The sequence below is a fragment of the Trachypithecus francoisi genome, unplaced genomic scaffold (assembly GCF_009764315.1).
Source record: "Trachypithecus francoisi isolate TF-2019V2 unplaced genomic scaffold, Tfra_2.0 Lachesis_group4, whole genome shotgun sequence".
NCBI classification, from domain to species: Eukaryota; Metazoa; Chordata; class Mammalia; order Primates; family Cercopithecidae; genus Trachypithecus; species Trachypithecus francoisi.
Genome location: NW_022681469.1, coordinates 20,235,548 through 20,259,290, shown reverse-complemented (window position 1 = coordinate 20,259,290; position 23,743 = coordinate 20,235,548). Strand labels below are relative to the sequence as shown.

At 43.7% G+C, this 23,743-nt stretch overlaps 1 protein-coding gene and 1 pseudogene across 1 annotated transcript in view; one reads left to right on the top strand and one right to left on the bottom strand.

Moving 5' to 3' along the window:
• SVOPL (SVOP like) overlaps positions 1–23,743 on the bottom strand; it is a 105,746-nt gene that overhangs the window by 78,677 nt on the left and 3,326 nt on the right. The window contains exons 2-3 of the mRNA XM_033193330.1: positions 4,320–4,435; positions 4,056–4,147 (exon numbers count right to left, since the gene is read on the bottom strand). Coding sequence (XP_033049221.1) covers positions 4,056–4,147; positions 4,320–4,401 — 174 coding nt within the window. The 5' untranslated portion in view covers positions 4,402–4,435. The remainder of the gene's footprint in view (positions 1–4,055; positions 4,148–4,319; positions 4,436–23,743) is intronic.
• Positions 13,790–14,368, top strand: LOC117072874 (annotated as a pseudogene).

Sequence of the window (23,743 nt, the reverse complement as noted above, 5' to 3'; positions counted from 1 at the left end):
CAAGGAGCCAGAGTGGGGTACACAGAGGAGCTTCACTCTAGACCTCAGGGAACATCTTAAAGACAACCAGGACTGGCTGGGCAAGGTGGTTCTTGCCTGTAATCCCAGCACTTTGGGAGGCCAAGGCGGGCAGATCACTTGAGGTCAGGAGTTCGAGACCAGCTTGGCCAACATGGCAAAACCCTGTCTCTACTAAAAATACAACATAAATTAGCTGGGCATGGTGGCACATGCCTGTAATCCCAGCTACTCAGGAGACTAAGGCAGGAGAATTGCTTGAACCTGGGAGGCAGTGGTTGCAGTGAGCCAAGATTGCGCCTCTGCACTCCAGCCTGGGCAACAGAGCAAGACTCCATCTCCAAAAAACAACAACAACAACAACAACAAAACACACACACACACATACAGAAGACCAGGACTTAGGAGTCCTGGTCACAGGCTGAGGCTGCTCAGCTGCTGTGGATGCAGTTACATACACAGTCACACGAGGCCCCGAAACCCAACTGCTGCTTCTACCTGTTCAGGCCTCTGCATGAGAGCCTGAACAGGTGGAGGGGCCACGGCCAGGAGGAGCTGGGGCCCCTCACTGTCAACATGTCAATGCTGATGGAAGGATCCTGCTCACAAAACACCCCATCGTAAGACCAGGCAAAAGATCTGGTTCCTGCATCCACATAAGCAGTTCTGTCTTCCTTTGTGAGACAGGAGAGGGTGACCCGGCAGAGAGCCCTTCCTAGCTGGTGAGCTGGGAGAATTCCCACGACTATAAGGCACTTGAAGAGCAGAGACCATTTCACTTCCGAGGGATGTTCTGGGCGAAGGTAGAGAAGAGTTGATAGGAAAACTCCACCTCGTCACACCTACTTGTCCCTTGAAATGTGGAATTTTAAAAATTTGGAGCCTATGAGACCTCACCGTACCGATAAGGAAGTCTTCTAAATTGTACCATTGGTTATCATCAAAGTAGGACTAGGATACATCTTGCCTTTCTCTTTTTTGTACTAGACTGTTGCCTGAGGCTGGGCTTGGTGGCTCAGCCTATAATCCCAGCACTTTGGAAGGCTGAGGTGGGAGGATTGCTTGAGTTGAGGAGTTTGAGACCAGCCTGGGCAACATAGCTAGATCCCATGTCAAAAAAAAAAAAAGAAAAAAAAATAGACTGTTGCCTGAGAATGCAACACTTTTGAATGAAAGATGTGTCAAACTCACATGGCTACCTCCAGATCACACAACCTTTTTTTTTTTTTTTTGTTATGAGACAGAGTCTTGCTGTGTCACCCAGGCTGGAGTGCGTGGCGTGATCTTGGATCACTGCAACCTCCATATCCCAGGTTCAAGCAATTCTCCTGTCTCTGCCTTCTGAGTAGCTAGGATTACAGGCATGCGCCACCATACTCAGCTAATTTTTTTGTATTTTTAGTAGAGATGAGAGTTCGCCATGTTGATCAGATTGGTCTCAAACTCCTGACCTCAGGTGATCCACCCGCCTCGGCCTCCCAAACTGCTGGGATTACAGGTGTGCGCCACTGCGCCCGGCCCACACAACTCTTTCTTATACTTTTTAGCTGCGTCGGGAGGGTCAGAGCCCTCTAGCGTTTTCTCACTTACCTCCCTCCTGTGTATTTTTAGCCTCCGGCCCAACACCATCGTTGGGTGGATCCCTTGTCTTTGATTTTCCATTCTGTCTGATTATCATTAGGCATCTGGGTATGAAGGTTTTGTTTTGTTCCCTGCCCCCGACCACCAAAGTCTTGCTTTGTCAGCCAGGCTGGAGTGCAGTGACGCAATCTAAGCTCACTACAACCTCCGTCTCCCATGTTCAAGCAATTCTCCTGCCTCAGCCTCCCAAGTAGCTGGGATTACAGACACACACCATCACACCTGTCTGATTTTTGTATTTTTAGTAGAAATAGGGTTTCACCATGTTGGCCAGGCTGGTCTCAGACTCCTGACCTCAGGTGATCCGCCGGCTTTGGCCTCCCAATGTGCTGGGATGACAGGCATGAGCCACCACGCCTGGCCTGGAGTTCTTAACATATACCTTACCTACTAAAGAAGGAAGCGGGAGTAGTGGTGTGGGTTCACAGACATCACCGCCGTTGTGAAAGCCTTTGGGTGAAGCTAGCACTCTTCTTTCCTCAAAATAGCCTAGGGTGTATATCTTACACCATTTGTGCTGCTACCATAAAATGCCTGAGACTGGGCAATTTATAAGAAATCTAAATTTATTTTCTCACAGTTCTGCAGGTTGGGAAGGCCAAGATCAAAGTGCCAGCAGATTCTGTTGCCTGGAGAGGACTGGAGAGGACCTGTTCCCTTGTGCCCCTCAAGAGCAGAGGAACTACTGTGCTCACAGGGCGGAAAGGCAAACAAACTGAAACTCCTGCTGCATGAAGCGTCTTTTATAAGAGCCTTAATCCCATTCACGATGGAGAAGTCCTCACGGCCTAATCACCTCTTAAAGGCCCCGCCTCTTAACACTATCTCATTGGCATCACCTGGGTTTTAGAAGGGACAAGTTCCAACCCTAGCAGTAAATCACAAGCCTTCATCAGTGCCTCTTAAAGGATCTGAAACTATGTAATTACAGCAGGTGGCAGGTGTCTCTGGTGATTCTTATGCGCAAAATGTTTGAAAGCCATGTTGTTCAATTTTATGTAAAATAAAACCATAGTTTTCTCCTTTCTTCCCAATATCTCCATTTCTATCATTTTTAAAAATGAGTATTGAATCCCAAAACACAGACAGAAATGCTCACCTGCTTATAACCGAACACCTGCCAAAGGTGAATGAAAGTGATTTTTGGATGACCCAACTCATGGGGTTCCTGCTGTTTTTCTTATCCCTACACCCCTTGGACTGGAGAGCCCAGAGCCGGAGGTCAGTAGAAAAAAGACTGTGTGTCCAATGATGTTAGCTTTGAAGGCTCACATAATCTCTGAGGACTAAAGTTCTGATTGTTTTTATTTTGCCCAAATTCCTTTCTAAGGGGTCTGGGGAGTCATACCCTACAAACCATACATTCTCATCAGATGGGTTTTATCAACCCTATATATCATGACTTACTTTCCGATCTGGCATAACATTATGTGAAAAAGAAATAAGTCAAATATTTTACCCCAATACATGTTTCTTTGCCTTATTTTTGAAATAGTCCTGCAAAGTTGTGCTTTGTGGGAGAAAATTTGCATCTGTAAAGAATCTCTATTCACAGAGCTAGCTCTTTTTCTTCCAGGCCCTCCCAATCCTGAAGAGATTGACTAAAAGTCTAGCACCTTTTAAAGGTCTGAATAGGAAACATATGTTATCTGTTGTCTCTAAGGGCAGCCACTATAAGACTTCAAAAGAACCTTGGTCTCCGCAATCTTTTTTTTTCCATTTTATTATTATTATTATTATTTTTGAGACACAGTCTCACTCTGTCATTCAGGCTGGAGGGCAGTGGTACAGTCTTGGCTCACTGCAACCTCTGCCTCCTGGGTTCAAGCGATTCTCCTGCCTCAGCCTTCCGAGTAGCTGGGATTACAGGCACCCACCACCATGCCCAGCTAATTTTTGTGTTTTTAGTAGAAACAGAGTTTCAACACCATGTTGGCCAGGCTGGTCTAACTCCTGACCTCAGGTGATCCACCAGCCTCGGCTTCCCAAAATGTTGGGATTACAGGCGTAAACCACTGTGTGTGGCTACAATCTTTTATCTTAACTTGAACATCTCCTTTTCTATCGATCCCAAGCCTTTAGACAAACTCAACCACTGTCAACCAGAAAATGTTTAAATTTACCTATAGCACGGAAGCCCACCCCTCCCCCACCACTCCTGTTTTGAATTTGAATTGTCCCGCCTTTCTGGACCAAACCAATGTATTTCTTAAATATCTTTGATTGATGTCTCCTGCCTCCCTAAACTGTGCCCCGTCCACCTTCGGCACATGCTCTCAGGACCTCCTGAGGGCTGTGTCACAGACCATGGTCACTCATATTTGGCTCAGAATAAATCTCTTCAACTATTTTACAGAGTTTGACTCTTTTCGTCAACATCTCCAAGGAGCACTCACCCCAGTGCTGCCCATGATGAGAAAGAGGGTAATGTAGAAACGCCCGAAGCCAATGGTCTCCACTGCATCTTCCACGGTGAATGTCTTTGGCTCTGACAACGAAAGACAAAGTAGAAGAAATCGCTTCTGCAGGGAAGGGAATGTGTGTGGACTATCAGCTTCAGGAAGCCAACCCATTATTATAAAAACAAGTTGACACGGGGGGTCAGTGGTAGGGAAAAGTGAAGCAGCAGTTTGAGATGGAGACTTCTATGATAATCTCACCTTTAACCTGTGGCTCAGTGGTCCCCAGGCTCAACTTCCGAAGGCTGAGGATTGTGATGGACTCTGTTGGCTTGGTTGCCATCTTCTGAATAGCTCAAGTTCCCCAAACAGCTTCCCTGGTGGAAGCAAGGGAAGGAAGAAGGAAAGAAATATAACGGTTATTGGGTACTTAGTATATGCCAGGCATACTACACACAAAATTTCCTGAAACCCTCGCAAAAATGGAATGAGGTATGTATTTTTATCCTCTTTCACACCTGGCCTCTGGAACCAAGCAGCTCAGTGTTTTTTTCCCCTACTACTTTTTATTGATTGATTGATTGAGATGGAGTCTCGCTTTATTGCCCAGGTTGGAGTTCAGTGGTGCAATCTCAGCTCACTACAACCTCCGCCTTCTGGGTTCAAGTGATTCTCATGCCTCAGCCTCTCGAGTAGCTGGGATTACAGGCACGCATCACCATGCTCGGCTAAATTTTTTGTATATTTTGTAGAGATGGGGGTGTCACCATGTTCTCCAGGCTGGTCTCGAACTCCTGACCTCAGGTGATCCGCCCACCTTGTCTTCCCAAAGTGCTGGGATTACAGGCATGAACCACTGCGCCCAGCCTTCTCTACTACTTTGTAGGTATGTGGCTTTGAGGAATTTGCCCTTTGCTCACCTCAGTTTCCTCAAATGGGTTTCCTAAAATGGGGATGATATAATGCACCCAACTTTCAAGGTGGTTGTGATGATTAAATGAGTTAGTTCACAGAAAGCACTTACCCCATACCTGGCAAGTACTGATGTGCTTGATAAATGGAAGCTGTTACTATTATTACTGTAGAGTAGGGATGCATTTGTCACTAGCTGTTATCCTGAACACTTTACATACATGAATTATTCCCTCTAATTGTCACAGAAGATCTGTAAAGAATTACAATTTATCACTGTCTCGCATGTAAGGAACCTGAGAAATGGAGAGACTAAATGGCTAAATTAGATAATTGAGCTAAATTAAGAGGCCAAATGAGACAATCAGAACTCTGAGGCCAGTAACCAACCTTCAGTCTAGGGCCAGACGCAGGTCTTGGCAATTTAACCAATAGCATCCTCTGAGTGGGAGGGAAGAAGGCTTTGCTACAGAAAAACAATCACAAAGCAGCACTTCACACTTCCGCAGATCCTGTTTCCAGGGTGCTTTCTTGCATGTCATTGTCATTTAATACTGACAGAAACTGATGAAGTGTCTTTTTTTTTTTTTTTTTTCGAGGCAGAGTCTTGCCCTGTCACCCAGGCTGGAGTGCAGTAGCACAATCTGGGCTCACTGCATCCTCTGCCTACCGGTTCAAGCAATTCTCCTCCCTCAGCCTCCTGAGTAGCTGAGATTACACACACCCACCTCCACGCTTGGCTAATTTTTGTGTTTTTAGTAGAGACGGGGTTTCACCATGTTGGCCAGGCAGATCCCAAACTCCTGACCTCAAGTGATCCGCCTGCCTCGGCCTCCCAAAGTATTGGGAATACTGGCGTGAGCCACCATGCCCGGCTGCTGCTTTTTACCTCACCTTTTTGCATTTAACCCTAAAAAGGATTCTTAACGCTAAAAGTCAAAAGAAAACTAAGACAAGTAAAAATGGGTATCAAGTCAGTGGCTTAAACAGACTTTTTTTTTTCAAATAACTTTAAGACATAGTAATTTAATTGTACATTGCTAGTGGGATAAACAGAAAGCCTAAACTATTCTTGCTAATGATATTGTTAGTGATAATATTGGTATCATTAGTTGTATATTAGTACATCTTTAGGATGAAGAAAGTAATTATATTAATATTGTTAGGAACCCAGGTTTCATTGTTAAGAGGAAAAAGATAAATATAAAATCAAATTTAGCTATGTAAAAAATTTATAATTCTAATTTGGAACTGGAAGTAGAGATATGAGTTATATAACATATATAATATTAACAAATATTAACAAATATAATTATTATATAATATATGTAATAAATATAAACAAACCCAGGCACCTCAGGTGCCTAATTTTGAACTGGAAATAGAGATATGAAATTATTATATAACACATATATTAACAAATATAATTATTATATAACATATATAATAAATAAACATAAACCCAGGCATCTTCGGTAAATGACTGATTCTGGCTCAGGGACAGGAAATGTACAAACTGAGCCTGGGGCATCTTGTCGTAGCCTATAGCATGGGCAATATCAAAGACCCGTGGGGTTGCCATGAAAGATTACAAAATTAAAACTGAGGGATGGGCACAGTACCTCACACCTGTAATACCAGCATTTTGGGAGGCTGAGGCAGGAGGATCACTTGAGGCCAAGAGTTTGAGACCAGCCTGGCCAACACAGCAAAACCCCATCTCTACTAAAAATGCAAAAATTAGTCAGGTGGTGAGACTCCATCTCAAAAAAATACATATTAAAATTGAAAAGGCGCCCACTGGCCAAAGATGGGACAATTTGAACATCAAAAAGACTAAGGACTGCAAATAATTGAACCATATTAAAGATGTTAAAATCCATTTGTTCACAGTAATACTATAATGAAGACCTCATTGATCACCTTTGGAGAATGATAAGAACAAACCCATTATTCTGAAAACTAGTAAATATTGTAAATATCTTGACTTTTTTGTACAAATTGTCTGTACATCAGGGTAACAAAACAGTTGATGAGGGAAAATTATTTGTGAATAATAAAGTTAATATGTGCAGAAAAAAGGATGAAATTAAATTATCACTATTTTGCACCTTGTAAAAAAATAATGGATCCAGACAACAATCATCACTGGCTGATAAACTATGAAGTGAAAGGCTGATGGCAAACTTTGCTATGAGAGGGATACAGCTGATAACACCTGAGCCCACTGAAAAATCTTAACACCATGGAAACAGAGACAGGCAGATTGCATTGGCTTCTAATGAAATGCAACGGGAAGACGTATACAACATCACCTGTGAAGTATTCGCACAAAGAGAAACTGAACCTGAATGAAATCAAGAATCTAGCTGTAGCTACCAGTTTACACAGGAAATAAAGAACATGTTAAACCACACCATGTGGATGCAATAAGAAAAATGCAGAATGCTGGAAGCTGTATAAGATAAATGACCCAGTTTCTTCATTAAGTAAACGGCAAGGGAAAGAAGAGGAAAGGGAAACTTATAGACTAAAATAAAAGAGACACATCAAACCAAAAATGAACCTTGTTTGGATGTTCATTCAAACAAATCAGCTATAAAAAATTTAAAAACAAAACAAGTGTGTGGCTTGGCGCAGTGGCTCACCTCTGTAATCCCAGTACTTTGGGAAGCCGAGGTGGGCAGATCACCTGAGGTCAGGAGTTCAAGACCAGCCTGACCAACATGGTAAAACCCCATCTCTACTAAAAGTACAAAATTAGCCGAGTGTGATGGTGCATGCCTGTAATCTCAGCTACTTAGGAGACTGAGGCACAGGAGTTGCTGGAATCTGGGAGATGACAAGAGCAAAACTCCATCTCAAAAAACAGGAAAAAAAAAAAGTAAAACAACAATGTGAGAGAGATATACAGACAATATCGGAAATTTTAGCAAGTTTGGAAATTTGAAGATATTAAGAAACTACTGATGACCTCATTAGGTGTGACAATGGTATTATGGCTATGGTATAAGAAAGAATCTTTGTATTTTTGAGGTACATACTAAAATATTTGCTAATGAAATGATGATGATGTCTGGGATTTATTTAAAAATGAATAATAGAGTGAAGGCAGTGTGTATAGGAATTACATGGGTGTATAGATGAAAAAAGAATGGTGATCTGTTGAAAATTATTGGAAGATTGTTATCTTCTACTTTTGACTGTGTAGTATTTTCCAAAATAAATAGTTCAAAAAAAATGAGGTTCTGAGATTCCTTTTTTTTTTTTTTGAAACAGAGTTTCGCTCTTTTGCCCAGGTGGGAGTGCAGTGGTGTGATCTCAGCTCACTGCAACCTCTGACCCAAGTTCAAGCAATTCTCCTGTCTCAGCCTCCCGAGTAGCTGGGATTACAGGTGCACACCACAACGCCAGAATAGTTTTTGCATTTTTAGTAGAGATGTGTATTTCTCCATGTTGGCCAGGCTGGTCTCGAACTCCTGACCTTAGGTGATCCACCCACCTTGGCCTCCCAAAGTGCTAGGATTTCAGGCATGAGCCACTGTGCCTCATGGTTGTGAGATTCTTATGTAACTTTTCCAATGTCTGATCAGTAGTAAGTAGTAGAATCAGAATTCACAAAGAGTTAATATCCAAACTATGTAAGAAACTCTTGGGCCAGGCACAATGGCTCATGCCTGTAATCCCAGCATTTTGCGAGGTTGAGGTGAGTGGATCACAAGATCAGGAGTTCAAGACCAGTCTGGCCAACATGGTGAAACCTGTCTCTACTAAAAATACAAAAATTAGCCAGGTGTGGTGGCGTATGCCTATAATCCTAGCTACTCAGGAGGCTGAAGCATGAGAATCACTTGAAACTGGGAGGCAGAGGTTGCAGTGAGCCAAAATCATGCCACTGTACTCTAGCCTGGGTGACAAAATGGGACTCTGTCTCGGCGGGCAGGGTGGGGGTGGTGGGCAGGTGGCAAAGAAACTCCTAGCCAGGCGCGGTGGCTCACGTCTATAATCCCAGCACTTTGGGAGGCTGAGGCAGGCAGCATCTGAGGTCAGGAGTTTGAGACCAGCCTGGCCAGCATGGTGAAACACCATCTCTACTAAAATACAAAAACTAGCAGGGCACGATAGCAGGTGCCTATAATCCCTGCTATTCAGGAGGCTGAGGGGGAGAATTACTTGAACCTGGGAGGCAGAGGTTGCAGTGAGCTGAGATTGTGCTGTTGCACTGCAGCCTGGGCAACAAAGCAAGACTCCATCTCAAAAAAAAAAAAAAGAAGGAAAAAGGAACATCTGCACATTGAGCAAAACCCAAAAAACTCAAATGATGGGCAAAGGACCTGAGCAGACAGTTTTCAAGTGAAGACATACAAATTGCTGATAGACAGCCAGTACAAATGGCCAATGAAAAGGTGCAGGACATCACTAATCCTCAGAAAAATGCAAATCAAAACTACCGTGAGACCTCGTGCTTGTTAGGATGCAATTATCAAAAGGACAACAGAGAGATAGTTGTGAGAATGTGGAGAAAAAGGAACCCTCGTACACTGTTGGTGGGAATGTAAATTGGTGCAGCCACTATGGAAAATAGTATTGAACTATCCTCAAAAAATTAAAATAGAACCACCAATATGATCCAACAGCCCTACTTCTGCATATATCGAAATGGAATTGAAATCAGTTATCTCCGAGGGATATTTACACTCCCATGGTTCACTACAGCATTATTCACGAGAGCCAAAACATAAAAGCAACCCAAATGTCCATTAACAGACGTGTGGAAAAGAAAATTCGGTACATGCATACAAGGGAATTTTTTTTTTTTTTGAGACGGAGTTTCACTCTCATTGCCCAGGCTGGGGTGCAATGGCAGGATCTCAACTCACTGCAACTTCCGCCTCCTGGGTTCAAGTGATTTTCCTGCCTCAGCCTCCCGAGTAGCTGGGATTACAGGCATGCGCCACCACACCCAGCTAATTTTGTATTTTTAGTAGAGATGGGGTTTCACCATGTTGGTCAGGCTGGTCTCCAACTCCTGACCTCAGGTGATCCACCTGCCTCAGCCTCCCAAAGGGCTGGGATTAAAGGCATGAGACACCGCTCCCGACCACCTTGGAATATTATTCATCTTTAAAAAAGAGGGAAATCCTGCCATCTGCAACAAGGTAGACGAACCTGAAGGACATGATGTTAAATTAAACAAGCCAGACACAGAAGAATGAATACTATGTTATATCATTTACATGACGAATCTAAAATAGTCAAAGTCATAGAAGCAGAGAGTGGAATAGTGGATGCCATTCTGAGGGGCTGAGGGGAAGGGGAAACAGGGAAGTATTAGTCAAAGGCACAAAATTTTGGCTATACAAGATGAATGCGTTCTAAAGCTCTTCCTACAGCATTGCACCTGTAGTTAACAATATGGTATCATGTGCTTAAAATTTTGCCAGGAAGGTAGATCTTCTGATAAGTGTTCTTATCACAAGTGTGGTGGTTTATGCCTGTAATCCCAGGAATTTGAGACCAGCCTGACCAACATGGTGAAACCCCGTCTTTACTAAAAATACAAAAATTAGCCGGGCATGGTGGCAGGTGCAGCAGTGGGCATCTGTAATCCCAGCTACTCGGGAGCCTGAGGCAGGAGAATCACTTAAACCCAGGAGGCAGAGGTTGCAGTGAGCGGAGATTGTGCCACTGCCCTCTGGCCTGGGCAACAGAGCAAGACTCTGTCTCAAAAAAATAAATAAATAAATAAATAAATAAGCAGGCAAGAGGAAACTTTTGGAGGTGAGTTTATGGCGTAGATTGTGGTGATTGTTTCACAGTGATACTTATCTCCAAACTCTTCAAGTTGTATACATTAAATGTGTACCAGTTTTTATGTCATTCATGTCTCAATAAAGTGGTTAAAACAAAAACAGAAACAAAAAAAAACCCAAGCCAAGCTGTCCTTTTGCCAGAACGTAAAAATAGCCAGAGAGGGCTGGGCACCGTGGCTCACACCTGTAATCCCAGCACTTTGGGAGGCCGAGGTGGTTGGATGGCCTGAGGTCAGGAGTTCGAGACCAGCCTGGCTAACATGGCAAAACCCCGTCTCTACTAAAAATACAAAAATTAGCCGGGCACGGTGGCTGACGCCTGTAATTCCAGCTACTTGGGAGGCTGAGGCAGGATAATCGCTTGAACCTGGGGATGGAGGTTGCAGTCAGTTGAGACCGGTGCCACTTCACTCCAGCCTGAGCAAAAGAGCAAGACTCTGCCTCAAAAAAAAAAAAAAAAAAAAAGCAGAGAACAGCTGTGTAGTAGCACATCAAGGTCATTAATGTTTGCCAAGTGCTGGCTCTGTAGCTCCTATGGAAGCTTCAGAGGAGGATCTGACATGTTCCAGGCCTAAGGAGTTTTTTGTTTCTGGGTTTTTTTTTTTTTTTTTAGTTTGAGACAGAGTTTCACTCTTGTTGCCCAGCTACAGTGCAATGGCGCGATCCTGGCTCACTGCAACCTCCGCCTCCCAGGTTCAAGCAATTATCCTGCCTCAGCCTCCAGAGTAGTTGGGATTACAAGCATGCACCGCCATACCAGGCTAATTTTGTATTTTTAGTAGAGACAGGGTTTCTCCGTGTTGGTCAGACTGGTCTTGAACTCCCCACCTCAGGTGATCCACCTGCCTTGGCCTCCCAAAGTGCTGGGATTACAGGCATGAGCCACCGCACCTGGCCTAGTTTTTAATCTAGCTGGGGACGTAAAAGATAAACATAACAAACAACTATATTGCAGTGTATCTATTCTTTGTTTTCTTAAACACTGTCACAGAGACAAAAATATTCCCAGATGGGAAAGAGATCAATAATGCTCAAAGATAATCCATGAAATTCTCTCTCTCAAGAAAGACCATAAAAAGTATGAAAAGTTGTTATTTACACATAGTGAGAAAAGCAAAATAATTGGTGTCTCAGCCCATCTGGGATCCTGAAAGTTATGAGGACAGACAATTATGAAACTACTGCTCCCTTTTCAGACATTATTGGAACACCATTTGAAGGGTATTCTTTATTTGGAAGCTTTTTTTCCCCCCTTTTCTCCTTTTTTTTTTTTTTTTTGAGATGGAGTTTTACTCTTGTTGCCCAGGCTGGAGTGCAATGGCGTGATCTTGGCTCACTGCAACCTCTACCTCCCGGGTTCAAGCGATTCTCCTGCCTCAGCCTCCCGAGTAGCTGGGATTACAGGCACCCATCACCATGCCCAGCTAATTTTTTTTATTTTTAGTGGAAATGGGGTTTCACCATGTTGGCCAGGCTGGTCTCAAACTCCTGACCTCAGGTGATCCACCAATCTCAGCCTCCCAAAGTGCTGGGATTACAGGTGTGAGCCACTGCACTTGCCCTAAATTTTTTTAAAATTTTAATTCAATTTTTATTTTTTGATACACGATCTTACTCTCTTGCCCAGGCTGGAGTGCTACCACACCTGGGCAAAAAAATGGACTTAATAAAAATTTTAAACTTTTGTGAATCTAAAGACACTATCAAGAAAGTGGAAAAACAAAACAAAACAAAACACAGAATGGGAGAGAGTATTTGCAAATCATATACCTGATGAAACTGTAGTATCCAGAATATATAAAGAACTCTTACAACTCAACAATAAAAAGACAACCTAATTTTGGTTTGTTTTTTTTTTTTTGAAACAGTCTCACTCTGTCGCCAGGCTGGAGTGCAGTGGCATGATCTCGGCTAACTGTAACCTTCCCCTCCCGGGTTCAAGTGATTCTCCTGCCCTAGCCTCCTGAATAGCTGGGATTACAGGCGCACACCACCATGCCCAGCTAATTTTTATATTTTTAGTAGAGACAAGGTTTCACCATGTTGGCCAGGATGGTCTCAATCTCTTGGCCTCGTGATCCACCCGCCTTGACCTCCCAAAGTGCTGGGATTACAGGCATGAGCCACTGTGCCCAGTGACAATCTAATTTTTTAAATGGGCAAATGATTTCAATAGACATATCTACAAAGAAGATATGCAAATGGCCAATGAGCACATGAATAGAGACTCAGCATCATTGGTCATTCGGGAAATGCAAATCAAAACCACAAGATATCACTTCCTACTCAGTAGGATGCCAAAAAAAAATTTTTTTTTTTTGAGACAGAGTTTCACTCTTGTTGCCCAAGCTGGAGTTGCAGTGGCATGTTCCCGGCTCACTGCAACCTCTGCCTCCTGGGTTCAAGTGATTCTCCTGCCTCAGCCTCCCAAGTAGCTGGGATTAGAGGCATGCACCACACTCGGCTAATTTTACATTTTTAATAGAGATGGGGTTTCACTGTGTTGGTCAGGCTGGTCTTGAACTCCTGACCTCAGGTGGTCCGCCTGCCTTAGCCTCCCAAAGTGCTGGGATTACAGGTGTGAGCCACAGTGCCCAGCCAGATCCCTAAAATTAAAAATGTAGGCAGTATGTTTCTCATACTTTAGAATTTTTTTAAAAGAAAGGCAGTAGCAAGTGTTAGTGAAGATGTGGGGGCATCAGAACCCTTATGTGTTGCTGGTGGGAATTTAGAATCATGTAGCCCCTGTAGAAAACAAGTTGTCAGTTCCCCCAAAGGGTAAACATAGATTATGTGCTGTTCCACTCCTAGGTATAACCTCAGGAGAATTGAGAACATAATCTTATAAGTTGAATTGTGTGCCCATCAAAATTTATACGTGGAAGACCTAACCCCTAGTACCTTAGAATGTGAGTGGATTTGGAATTAGGAGCATCGCAGATATAATTCGTTAAGACGAAGTCAGCTCTTTCTCTTTCCCTAAGTGGTCTGAGGTAATCTGTGAAAATGGTTCAGTATTCACTTGACCCAGAGAACTCCACAAAATCATGCAAATCAAGAGGTTCAAATCTTTGTTTCACTTTAAGAACACTCATGACACTTCCCAGGTCATCAAGGGTATGCCTATATGGAAAACCACGAAGTATCTGAAAGATGTCACTTTACAGAAATAGTGCATCCCATTCCGATGTTACAATGGTGGAGGTGGCAGGTGTGCCCAGGCCAAGCAGTGGGACTGGACACAAGGTCGGTGGCCCAAAAAGAGTGCTGAAGTTTTGCTGTACATGCTTAAAAATGCAGAGAGCAATGCAGAACTTAAGGGTTTAGATGTAGATTCTCTGGTCATTGAGCATATCCAGGTGAACAAAGCACCCAAGATGCACCGCCGGACCTACAGAGCTCATGGTTGGATTAACCCATCCATGAGCTCTCCCTGCCACACTGAGATGATCCTTACTGAAAAGGAACAGATTGTTCCTAAACCAGAAGAGGAGGCTGCCTTGAAGAAAAAGATATCCCAGAAGAATGTGAAGAAACAAAAACTTATGGCACGAGAGTAAATTCAGCATTAAAATAAATGCAATTAAAAGTAAAACAAAAAAAAAGGGGCCAGATGTGGTAGCTCATGCCTGTAATCCCAGCACTTTGGGAGGCCGAGGTGGGTGGATCACGAGGTCAGCAGTTTGAGACCAGCCTGACCAACATGGTGAAACCCCGTCTCTACTAAAAATACAAAAATTAGCCGGGCGTGGTGGCACGCGCCTGTAATCCCAGCTATACAAGAGGCTGAGGCAGGAGACTCTCTTGAACCTGGGAGGTGGAGGTTGCAGTGAGCTGAGATCACGCCACTGCACTCCAGCCTGGGTGACAGAGTAAGACTCTGTCTCAGAAAAAAAAAAAAAAAAAAATTAAGTTATACCGGAGTGGAGTGGGAGTCTTATCCATTGTTACTGATGTCATCATAAAATGGGAGAGTTTGGACACAGAGACAGCACACACAGAGAATGGCCTGGGAACACAAAGGCAGAGATGGGGGTGATGCATCTACAAGCCAAGGAACCTCAAGGTCGCCAGCAACCACCAACAGCTAGGGGAGAAGCATGGATCAGATTCTCCCTCCCAGCATCAGAAGGAACCCACCCTGCCAAAATCTTGATCTCAGACTTCTAGCCTCTCGAATCATGAAATGATCAATTTCTCTTGTTAAAGCCGCTCAGTGTATGGTACTTTGTCATGGCAGCCCTAGGGAACTAATACACGTGTCCACGCAAACACTCATACATGAATGGTCAGAGAGGCATCATTTATCATAGCCAAAAGTAGGAATGGCCCAAATGTTCATCATCTGACGAATGGATAAATGAGATGTGGTCTATCCATACAATGGAATACTATTCAGCAAATAAGAAGGAATGGAGTTCTGATACTTGCTACATCATGAATGAATCTCAAAAACATGCTAAGCAAAAGAAGTCAGACACAAAGACCATCTATTGTATGATTCCATTTATATGAAATATCCATTTACATGAAAATTCACAGAGACAGAAATAGATGAGTGGTTTCCAGGGGAGGAGGAGAGTAGGGAGTGACTGATAATAGGTGTGAGGATTCTTTGGTGGGTGATGAAACATTCTGGAATTCTACTGTGGTGATGGTTGCACAACTTTGTGAACATACTCAAGATCACTGAATTGTACCTCTTTCTTTCTTTCCTTCCTTCCTTTTTTTTTTTTATGGGTCAGAGTCTCACTTTGTTGCCCAGGCTGGAGTGCAGTGGTGCAATCTCAGCTCACTTCAACCTCTGCCTCCCAAGTTCAAATGATTCTCCTGCCTCAGTCTCCCAAGTAGCTGGGACTACAGGTGCCCACCACCACGCCCGATTAATTTTTTGTATTTCTAGTAGAGACTGAGTTTCACCATGTTGCTCAGGCTAGTCTGGAACTCCTAACCTCAAAAGACCCACCCACCTTGGCCTCCCAAAGTGCTGGGCTTATAGGCATGAGCCACCGCACCCAGCCTGAACTGTACCCTTTAAAATGGTGACTTTTATGTGCGTGGATTATGTCAATTATATATTTATTCCTTTTGTAAAAACAGAAAAATAAAATAGTAATGCAAATCACAGCGGCAGACTTTAAAACCAAAAGGAATCTGGCTATTTATAGTATCTGGGAATAAAATGATTTAGTTTGATGGAAAAATTGTATTTTTAAATCCTAGTGAGTTCATTTTAAGTTCAGTTACAACTGAAATGCTTAACAATGAGTTCTGTCTTCAGTCAACTCTAAATCTCTTCCATCAGTCATGTTTTATGATGTCTCATAACAATCTAAACATATTTTACAATTTTAACAATCTTAAAGGTTTATATTTTAGAGGGCCAATAAAACAATTTCCAGCAAGTCTCCTTGTTTTCTTTCTTTTTTTTTTTTTTGAGACGGAGTCTCGCTCTGTCGCCCAGGCTGGAGTGCAGTGGCCGGATCTCAGCTCACTGCAAGCTCCGCCTCCCGGGTTTACGCCATTCTCCTGCCTCAGCCTCCCGAGTAGCTGGGACTACAGGCGCCCGCCACCTCGCCCGGCTAGTCTTTTGTATGTTTTTAGTAGAGACGGGGTTTCACCGGGTTAGCCAGGATGATCTCGATCTCCTGACCTCGTGATCCGCCCGTCTCAGCCTCCCAAAGTGCTGGGATTACAGGCTTGAGCCACCGCGCCCGGCCAAGTCTCCTTGTTTTCTATATTGAACAACAAGAAACCCGGAAATCTTCCACTTACTACTGAGCAGAACAAGTTTTTGTTGTTGTTGTTTTGTTTTTGTTTTTGTTTTTGGAGACCAAGTCTCGCTCTTGTCGCCCAGGCTGGAGTGTAATGGCGTGATATCGGCTCACTGCAACCTCCGCCTCCCAGGTTCAAGCGATTCTTGTGCCTCAGCCTCCTGAGTAACTGGGATTACAGGTGTGCGCCACCATGCCCAGCTAATTTTTGTATTTTTAGTAGAGACGGGGTTTCACCATGTTGGCCAGGCTGGTCTCAAACTCCTGATCTCAGGCGATCCGCCCACCTCAGTCTCCCAAAGTGCTGGGATTACAGGCATGAGCCACCGTGCCTGGGCCAAGTTTTTATTTATTTTAATTTAATCTTATTTATTTTTGAGGCAGAGTCTCACTCTGTCGCCCAGGCTGGAGTGCAGTGGTGTGATCTCGGCTCACTGCAACCTCTGCCTCAGACCCCCGAGTAGCTGGGATTACAAGGGTGCACCACCACACCCGGCTAGCTTTTGTATTTTTAGTAGAGACAGGGTTTCACCATATTGGCTATGCTGGTCTCGAACTCCTAACCTCAAGTGATCCAACACTTTTGGAGGCCGAGGCACATGGATCACTTGCATCTGGGAGGAGGAGGTTACAGTGAGCTGAGATCACGCCGTTGCACTCCAGCCTGGATGACAAGAGTGAAACTCCATCTCAAAACAGAAAAAATAGCCTTATGAGTTGCACATCAAGTTATGCTACAAAATGGAATTAATTATATCCATCATTCTTTCAAAATCATGTGTGTATGCATGTGTGCTGAGAAGACTGCAAGCAGTATCACGTTGTTTAAATAGTGAGAAAGAGGTAGTGATGGGAGGTGAAGCTGCAGAGGTGGGCAGCGCCAGAAGCACCCCACCTACTGAACATAGATTCCATTCTATAGCCACTGCTCCCCAACATTGGGCCAAAACATATAAACCCTCCATACAAAAAATATGTGACACAAATACGTATTACAGTTTTCCAGATTACCATTTTGTATAACAAAAATCAACATAAGGCCAGGCGCGGTGGCTCAAGCCTGTAATCCCAGCACTTTGGAAGGCCGAGACGGGCGGATCACGAGGTCAGGAGATCGAGACCATCCTGGCTAATACGGTGAAATCCCGTCTCTGCTAAAAAATACAAAAAACTAGCCGGGCGAGGTGGCGGGCGCCTGTAGTCCCAGCTACTCAGGAGGCTGAGGCAGGAGAATGGTGTAAACCCGGGAGGCGGAGCTTGCAGTGAGCTGAGATCCAGCCACTGCACTCCAGCCTGGGCGACAGAGCGAGACTCTGTCTCAAAAAAATAAAATAAAATAAAAAAAAAACATAATAGCATTATTGACTTCATAGTCATTATATATTTCTGATTAAAAATAATAATATTTTGTTTCCATGATATGAAGAAAACTAAAATGTGGCATAGTTTTAGGCAACTGATGATATAACAGAAAATAAAATTCCTTTTGGTCTTCACATTAGACCTCTAGAGAAATAGAATCTTCACATGCAACCCTTGGTCCTAGAGTGAGCAAGATTTACATGGCCATAAAAAAAGCGGCTGTGTATTCATTTCAGGTTCACAGTCAACCTCCAGAGTTTTGAATAAAACACCTAAGACTTGATTGTGGTTTCAGGATGGAACAAAATGTTCATATCTTTGACAAGGGGGACAGCCAGTTACATATAACAAAGGTGATAGTTGGAAGTCAGTGAGGAAAGATGGAGGGATTTGGTAGGCATCCTACCCAAGGATCAATATGGTGACTAAAATGCACCTAATAAGGACTAGAGCTATAAGTGTACTATGTATAATTCAAAAGTAACTAAGAGAATAACTGAAGATACCTATACCATATTGGGAGAATAGCACAAAGGAAGGAAAATTATGACCTAAATTATTATTTTTCTTGTGAGTAATGGATTGATACTGTCATAAACCAAGAAATAAAGTATAATTATATTGTTTTAATCATAAAAGTAATCACTTGGCAAACTAAAAACACACAGTAAAAAGAAATTTCTTGCCAGGCATGGTGGTTCTTGCCTGTCATCCCAGCACTTCGGGAGGCCAAGGCAGAAGGATTGTTTGATTGCTTGAGGCCAGGAGGTCAAGACCAGCCTGGGCAATATAGAGAGACCTCTTCTCTACTAAATTTTTTAAACAAATTAGCTGGGCATGGTCCCAGCTACTTGGAGGGCTGAGGCAGGAAGATCACTTGAGCCTAGGAGCTCTAATCCAGCCTGGATGATAGAACCCAGAGGAAGGAAGGAAGGAAGGAAGGAAGGAAGGAAGGAAGGAAGGAAGGAAGGAAGAAGGGAGGGAGGGAGGGAGGGAAGGAGGGAAGGAGAGGGAGGGAGGGAAAGAGAGAGAGAAAAGAAAAGAGAAAAGAAAAGAAAGAGAAAGGAGGGAGCGAGGGAGGAGAAAAAGAGAGGGAGGGAAGGAAGGAAGGAAGGAAGGGGGGGAGAGAGAGAGAAAGAAAGAAAGAAAAAGAAAGAAAGGAAGGAAGGAAGGAAGGAAGAAAGAAGAAAGAAAAAGAAGGAAGGAAGGGAGGGAGGAGGGAGGGAAAGAGAGAAGAAAGAAAGAAAAGAAAAGAAGGAGGGAGGGAGGAGAAAAGAAAGAGAGAGGGAGGAGGAGGAGGTGGAGGGAGGGAGGGAAGAAAGGAAGGGGAGGGAGGGAGGGGGAGATAAAGAGAGAAAGAGAAAGAGAGAAAGAAAGAAAGAAAGAGAAAGAGAAAGAAAGAAGAAAAAAGAAAAAGAAGGAAGGAAGGGAGGGAGGGAGGGAGGGAAAGAGAGAGAGAGAAGAAAGAAAGAAAAGAAAGAGAAAGGAGGGAGGGAGGAGAAAAGAGAGAGGGAGGAGGGGGAGGGAGGGAGGGAAGGAAGGAAGGAAGGAAGGAAGGAAGGAAGGAAGGAAGGAAGGAGGTAGGTAGGGAGGAAGGAAGGAATGTCTTTGGGGATGTGGGAAGTTGAAGCAGGAGATTGCTTATTTCTGTTATAAACTCATTTTACTATTTGATGTGTTGCCATGTGCCCTTATTACTTTAAGAAAAAATTTATAAATTTAAAGAGCTAAACAGCAAAACAGAATATGAAACCTACATGTTTAACAGAAGCTCTTACAGCTCAGGAAGGAAAAGATGGAGGCATCAGGGACATGAAAAATACATACAGTGGCTGGCAAATCTATGAAACCGTGTTCACCTGCACCGTACCTTCACATTAAAGGGAGTTATAATTCTTCTCTGTCAGATTTGCGAGAATTTAAAAGATTGATTATACCAAGTGTAAGAGAAATAGGCACTTGAACTATTCTCAGATGTGTAAATTGGTACAACCTTTCTCGAAGGCAATGAGGCATCGGATGACAGAATTGTTGACTGGGCAATTTCACTCTGAGGACTCATCCTCATGAGATAGTCAAACAAGTATACAACGATATAGGTGGGCATAAGGAAGGTCACCACACTGTTGTTTTTTTTTGTTTTTGTTTTTGAGACGGAGTCTTGCTCTGTTGCCCAGGCTGGAATTCAATGGTGCGATCTTGGCTCACTGCAACCTCTGCCTCCTGGGTTCAAGTGATTCTCCTGCCTCAGCCTCCTGAGTAGCTGGGATTACAGGTGCCTGCCACCATGACCACCTAATTTTTTGTATTTTTAGTAGAGATGGAGTTTCACCATGTTGGCCAGGCTGGTCTCGAACTCCTGACCTCAGGTGATCCACCTGCCTCTGCCTCCCAAAGTGCTGAGATTACAGGCATGAGTCACCATGCTGGTTCACACTGTTGTTTTAACAACAACAACAACAAAAGAATTAGGTACAACCTAAATGCTCACCAGTAGAGAAGCGGTTAAACAAATGATAATATATTCCCATAATAGAATGTCATATAGAAGCTCTTAAGTGAGGCTATTGAGTGTTGAACTGTGTTTTCCAATATGTGTCTATGATACCGATTTATAAAATTATTATTATTTTGTTTGTTTGTTTTGAGACAGTTTCACTCTTGTTACCCAGGATGGAGTGCAATGATCTTGGCTCACTGCAACCTCCGCCTCCCGGGTTCAAGCGATTCTCATGCCTCAGCCTCCTGAGTAGCTGGCATTACAGGCGCTCGCCACCACGCCCAGCTAATATTTGTATTTTTAGTAGAGGCAGGGTTTCACCATGTTGGCCAGGCTGGTCTCAAACTCCTGACCTCTGGTGATCCACCTGCCTCAGCTTTCTAAAGTGCTGGGATTACAGGCATGAGCTACCACACACAGCCAATTCATAAAATTATTTAAATACATACTTTTATAGATGGAATGATTTCAGCAAAGATGTTATCCAAAACTGTGTTTAGTCTTTCAACAAATATTTCTTGAGCACTACTAGGCATCGGACAATAAAATACACAGAAAAGAGTTCCTGCTTCCAAAGAACTTGCAGTCTACTGTGGGAGAAAGGCAAATATTCCACCAGGCACAATGGCTCACACCTGTATTCCCACCACTTTGGAAAGCCAAGGTGGGCGGATTGCTTGAGCCCAGGAGTTCGACACTAGCCTGGGCAACATGGCAAAACCCCATCTCTACCTCAAATACAAAAATTCAGTGGGTGTGGTGGTGCCCACCTGTAGTCATAGCTACCTGGGAGGCTGAGGTGGGAGGATCACCTGAGCCTGGGAGGTTGAAGCTGTAGTTAGCCGTGATCATACTACTGCACTACAGCATGGGCAACACAGTGAGACTCTGTCTCAAAGAGAAATAAGGCAAACATTCAGGTATGACAGATATGGCGATAAGGTTAGTGAAGGATGCTCTGGCAACATAAGAGAGGGCCCCTTCTCTTGTGAGTCTTGAGACCTGGAGGAGCGTCTGTAGAGAAGTCTAAATTGAGACTTCAAAGACAAGTAGTTGCCCAAGAGAAAAAGGGTGATGTAAGAATTATTTGCAGGGTTTAGATTTTAGGTTTCTTGGTTCTCTTTTTTTACTTTATATTTTTATGCATTGTTTGCATTTTTATTTATTATTTATGTATGTATTTATTTTGGGGCAGAGTCTCACTCTGTCTCACCCAGGCTGGAGTGCAGTGGCATGATCTCTGCTCACAGAGCCTCCGCCTCCTGGGTTCAAGCGATTTTCCTGTCTCAGCCTCCCGAGTAGCTGCGACTACAGGCATATGTCATCACCCCTGGGCGATTTTGTATTTTTAGTAGAGACAGGGTTTCACCATGTTGGCTAAGCTTGTCTTGAACCCCTCACCTCAGGTGATCTGCCCGCCTTGGCCTCCCAAAGTGCTGGGATTACCGGCGTGGGCCACCTCACCCAGCCTAGTTTGAATTTTTAGAAAGACTGTTTTCCTTCACCAAGAATTCTTTTTGGAAAAAATGAACCACTGAAGCCATGTTGACATGTTACTCACGTGTTATTGACATGCTGCCCACAGTGCTCCCTATGCCAGGCAAGTCTGCCTTTTTTTTTTTCTTTTCTTGAGACAGGGTCTTGTCTGTTGCCCAGGCTGGAGTGCAGTAGCATGGACATGGCTCACTGCAGCCTCAACCTCTTCCTCCTGGCCTCAACTGATCCTCTGGCTTCAGCCTCCAAAGTAGCTGGAATCACAGGTGCACACTCCCATGCTTGGCTAATTTTTTTTTTGAGACAGTGTTTTCTCTTGTCCCCAGGTTGGAGTGCAATGGTACAATCTCAGCTCACTGCAACCTCTGCCTCCTGGGTTCGAGCGATTCTCCTGCCTCAACCTCCCAAGTAGCTGGGATTACAGGCACCTGCCACCATATCCAGCTAATTTTTTGTATTTTTGGTAGAGATGGGGTTTCACCATGTTGGTCAGGCTGGTGTTGAACTGCTGACCTCAGGTGATCCACTTGCCTCAGCCTCCCAAAGTGCTAGGATTACAGGCATGAGCCACCGCATCCTGGCCAGTCCGGCTAATTTTTAAAATTTTGGTAGAAACGGGGTCTTACCATGTTGACCAGACTGGTCTTAAACTCCTGGGCTCAGGCAATCTTCCTGCCTCAGACTCCCAAAGTGCTGGGACTTACAGATGTGCGCCACCATGCCCAGCCAAGGCTTGTGTTTTTGTGCCACATTCCCCCCCTACCTGCTCTCCATTACTGGCCGTGACCTATTGGGCCAGGGATAGGCACTTGACCTGGAGATGATCAAATGATTAATCAGAAGTCCTACAGGGTAGCCTGGCATAAGAGGCCCTGTTTGATAGTGGTGATGGGTGCACAATATTGTGAATGTACCACATGCCACTGAATTGTTCACTTTAAAACTGTTACAGGCTGGGCATGGTGGTGCATACCTGTAATCCCAGCACTTTGGGATACAAAGGTGGAAGGATTACTTGAGGTCAGGAATTTGAGACCAGCCTGGGCAACAGAGTGAGACCCCCATCTCTACAAAAATAATAATAATACTAATAAATTAAAAATAAAAATGTTACAATGGCAAATTTGAAGTTATGTGTATTTTACCATAGTTTTTTAAAATTAAAAGTACAAGAAAAAAATTGCCAAAAAAATACAGGTACCCAGTAAATGTTTGTAGCATATATAAACCACAAATTACAAGACAAAAATATTAAGATTCTAATGGCCAGTCTGGGCAATATAGTGAGACCTGGTCTCTACAAAAAAGTTCTTTAAAAAATTAGCCCTGTGTGGTGGCACATGCCTGTGGTCCCAGCTACTTGGGAGGCTGAGGTGGGAGAATCACTTGAGCCTGAAAGGTGGGGGCTCCAGTGAACTGCGATCATGCCACCCGCTGCACTCCAGCCACAGAGGTGGACCCGGTCTCCAAAAAAAAAAAAAAAGAAAAAAAATAAAGAAGAGGAAAAGGAAGAACAAGAGGAGGAGAAGGAAGAAAAGAAGAAGGAGAAGAAGAAGGAGGAGGAGGAGGAGGAGAAGAAGAAGAAGAGAGAAGAGAGAAGAGACAGAAGAGAAAGAAGAAAGATCATCCCAGTAGATTCACAGGCAAATTGTATGAACAATTCACAAGATGAATGTAAATTCTAATTTAAAAATCTTTAGATATCATTTTATGCCAACTAAATTAACAAACATGGAAAGGAAAGAAGGAAGAAAGGATGGAGGAAGGGAGGAAAGAGGAAAGGAGGGAAGGAAGAAGTAGTGAAAAAGAGGAGAAGATGACAGGAATGGA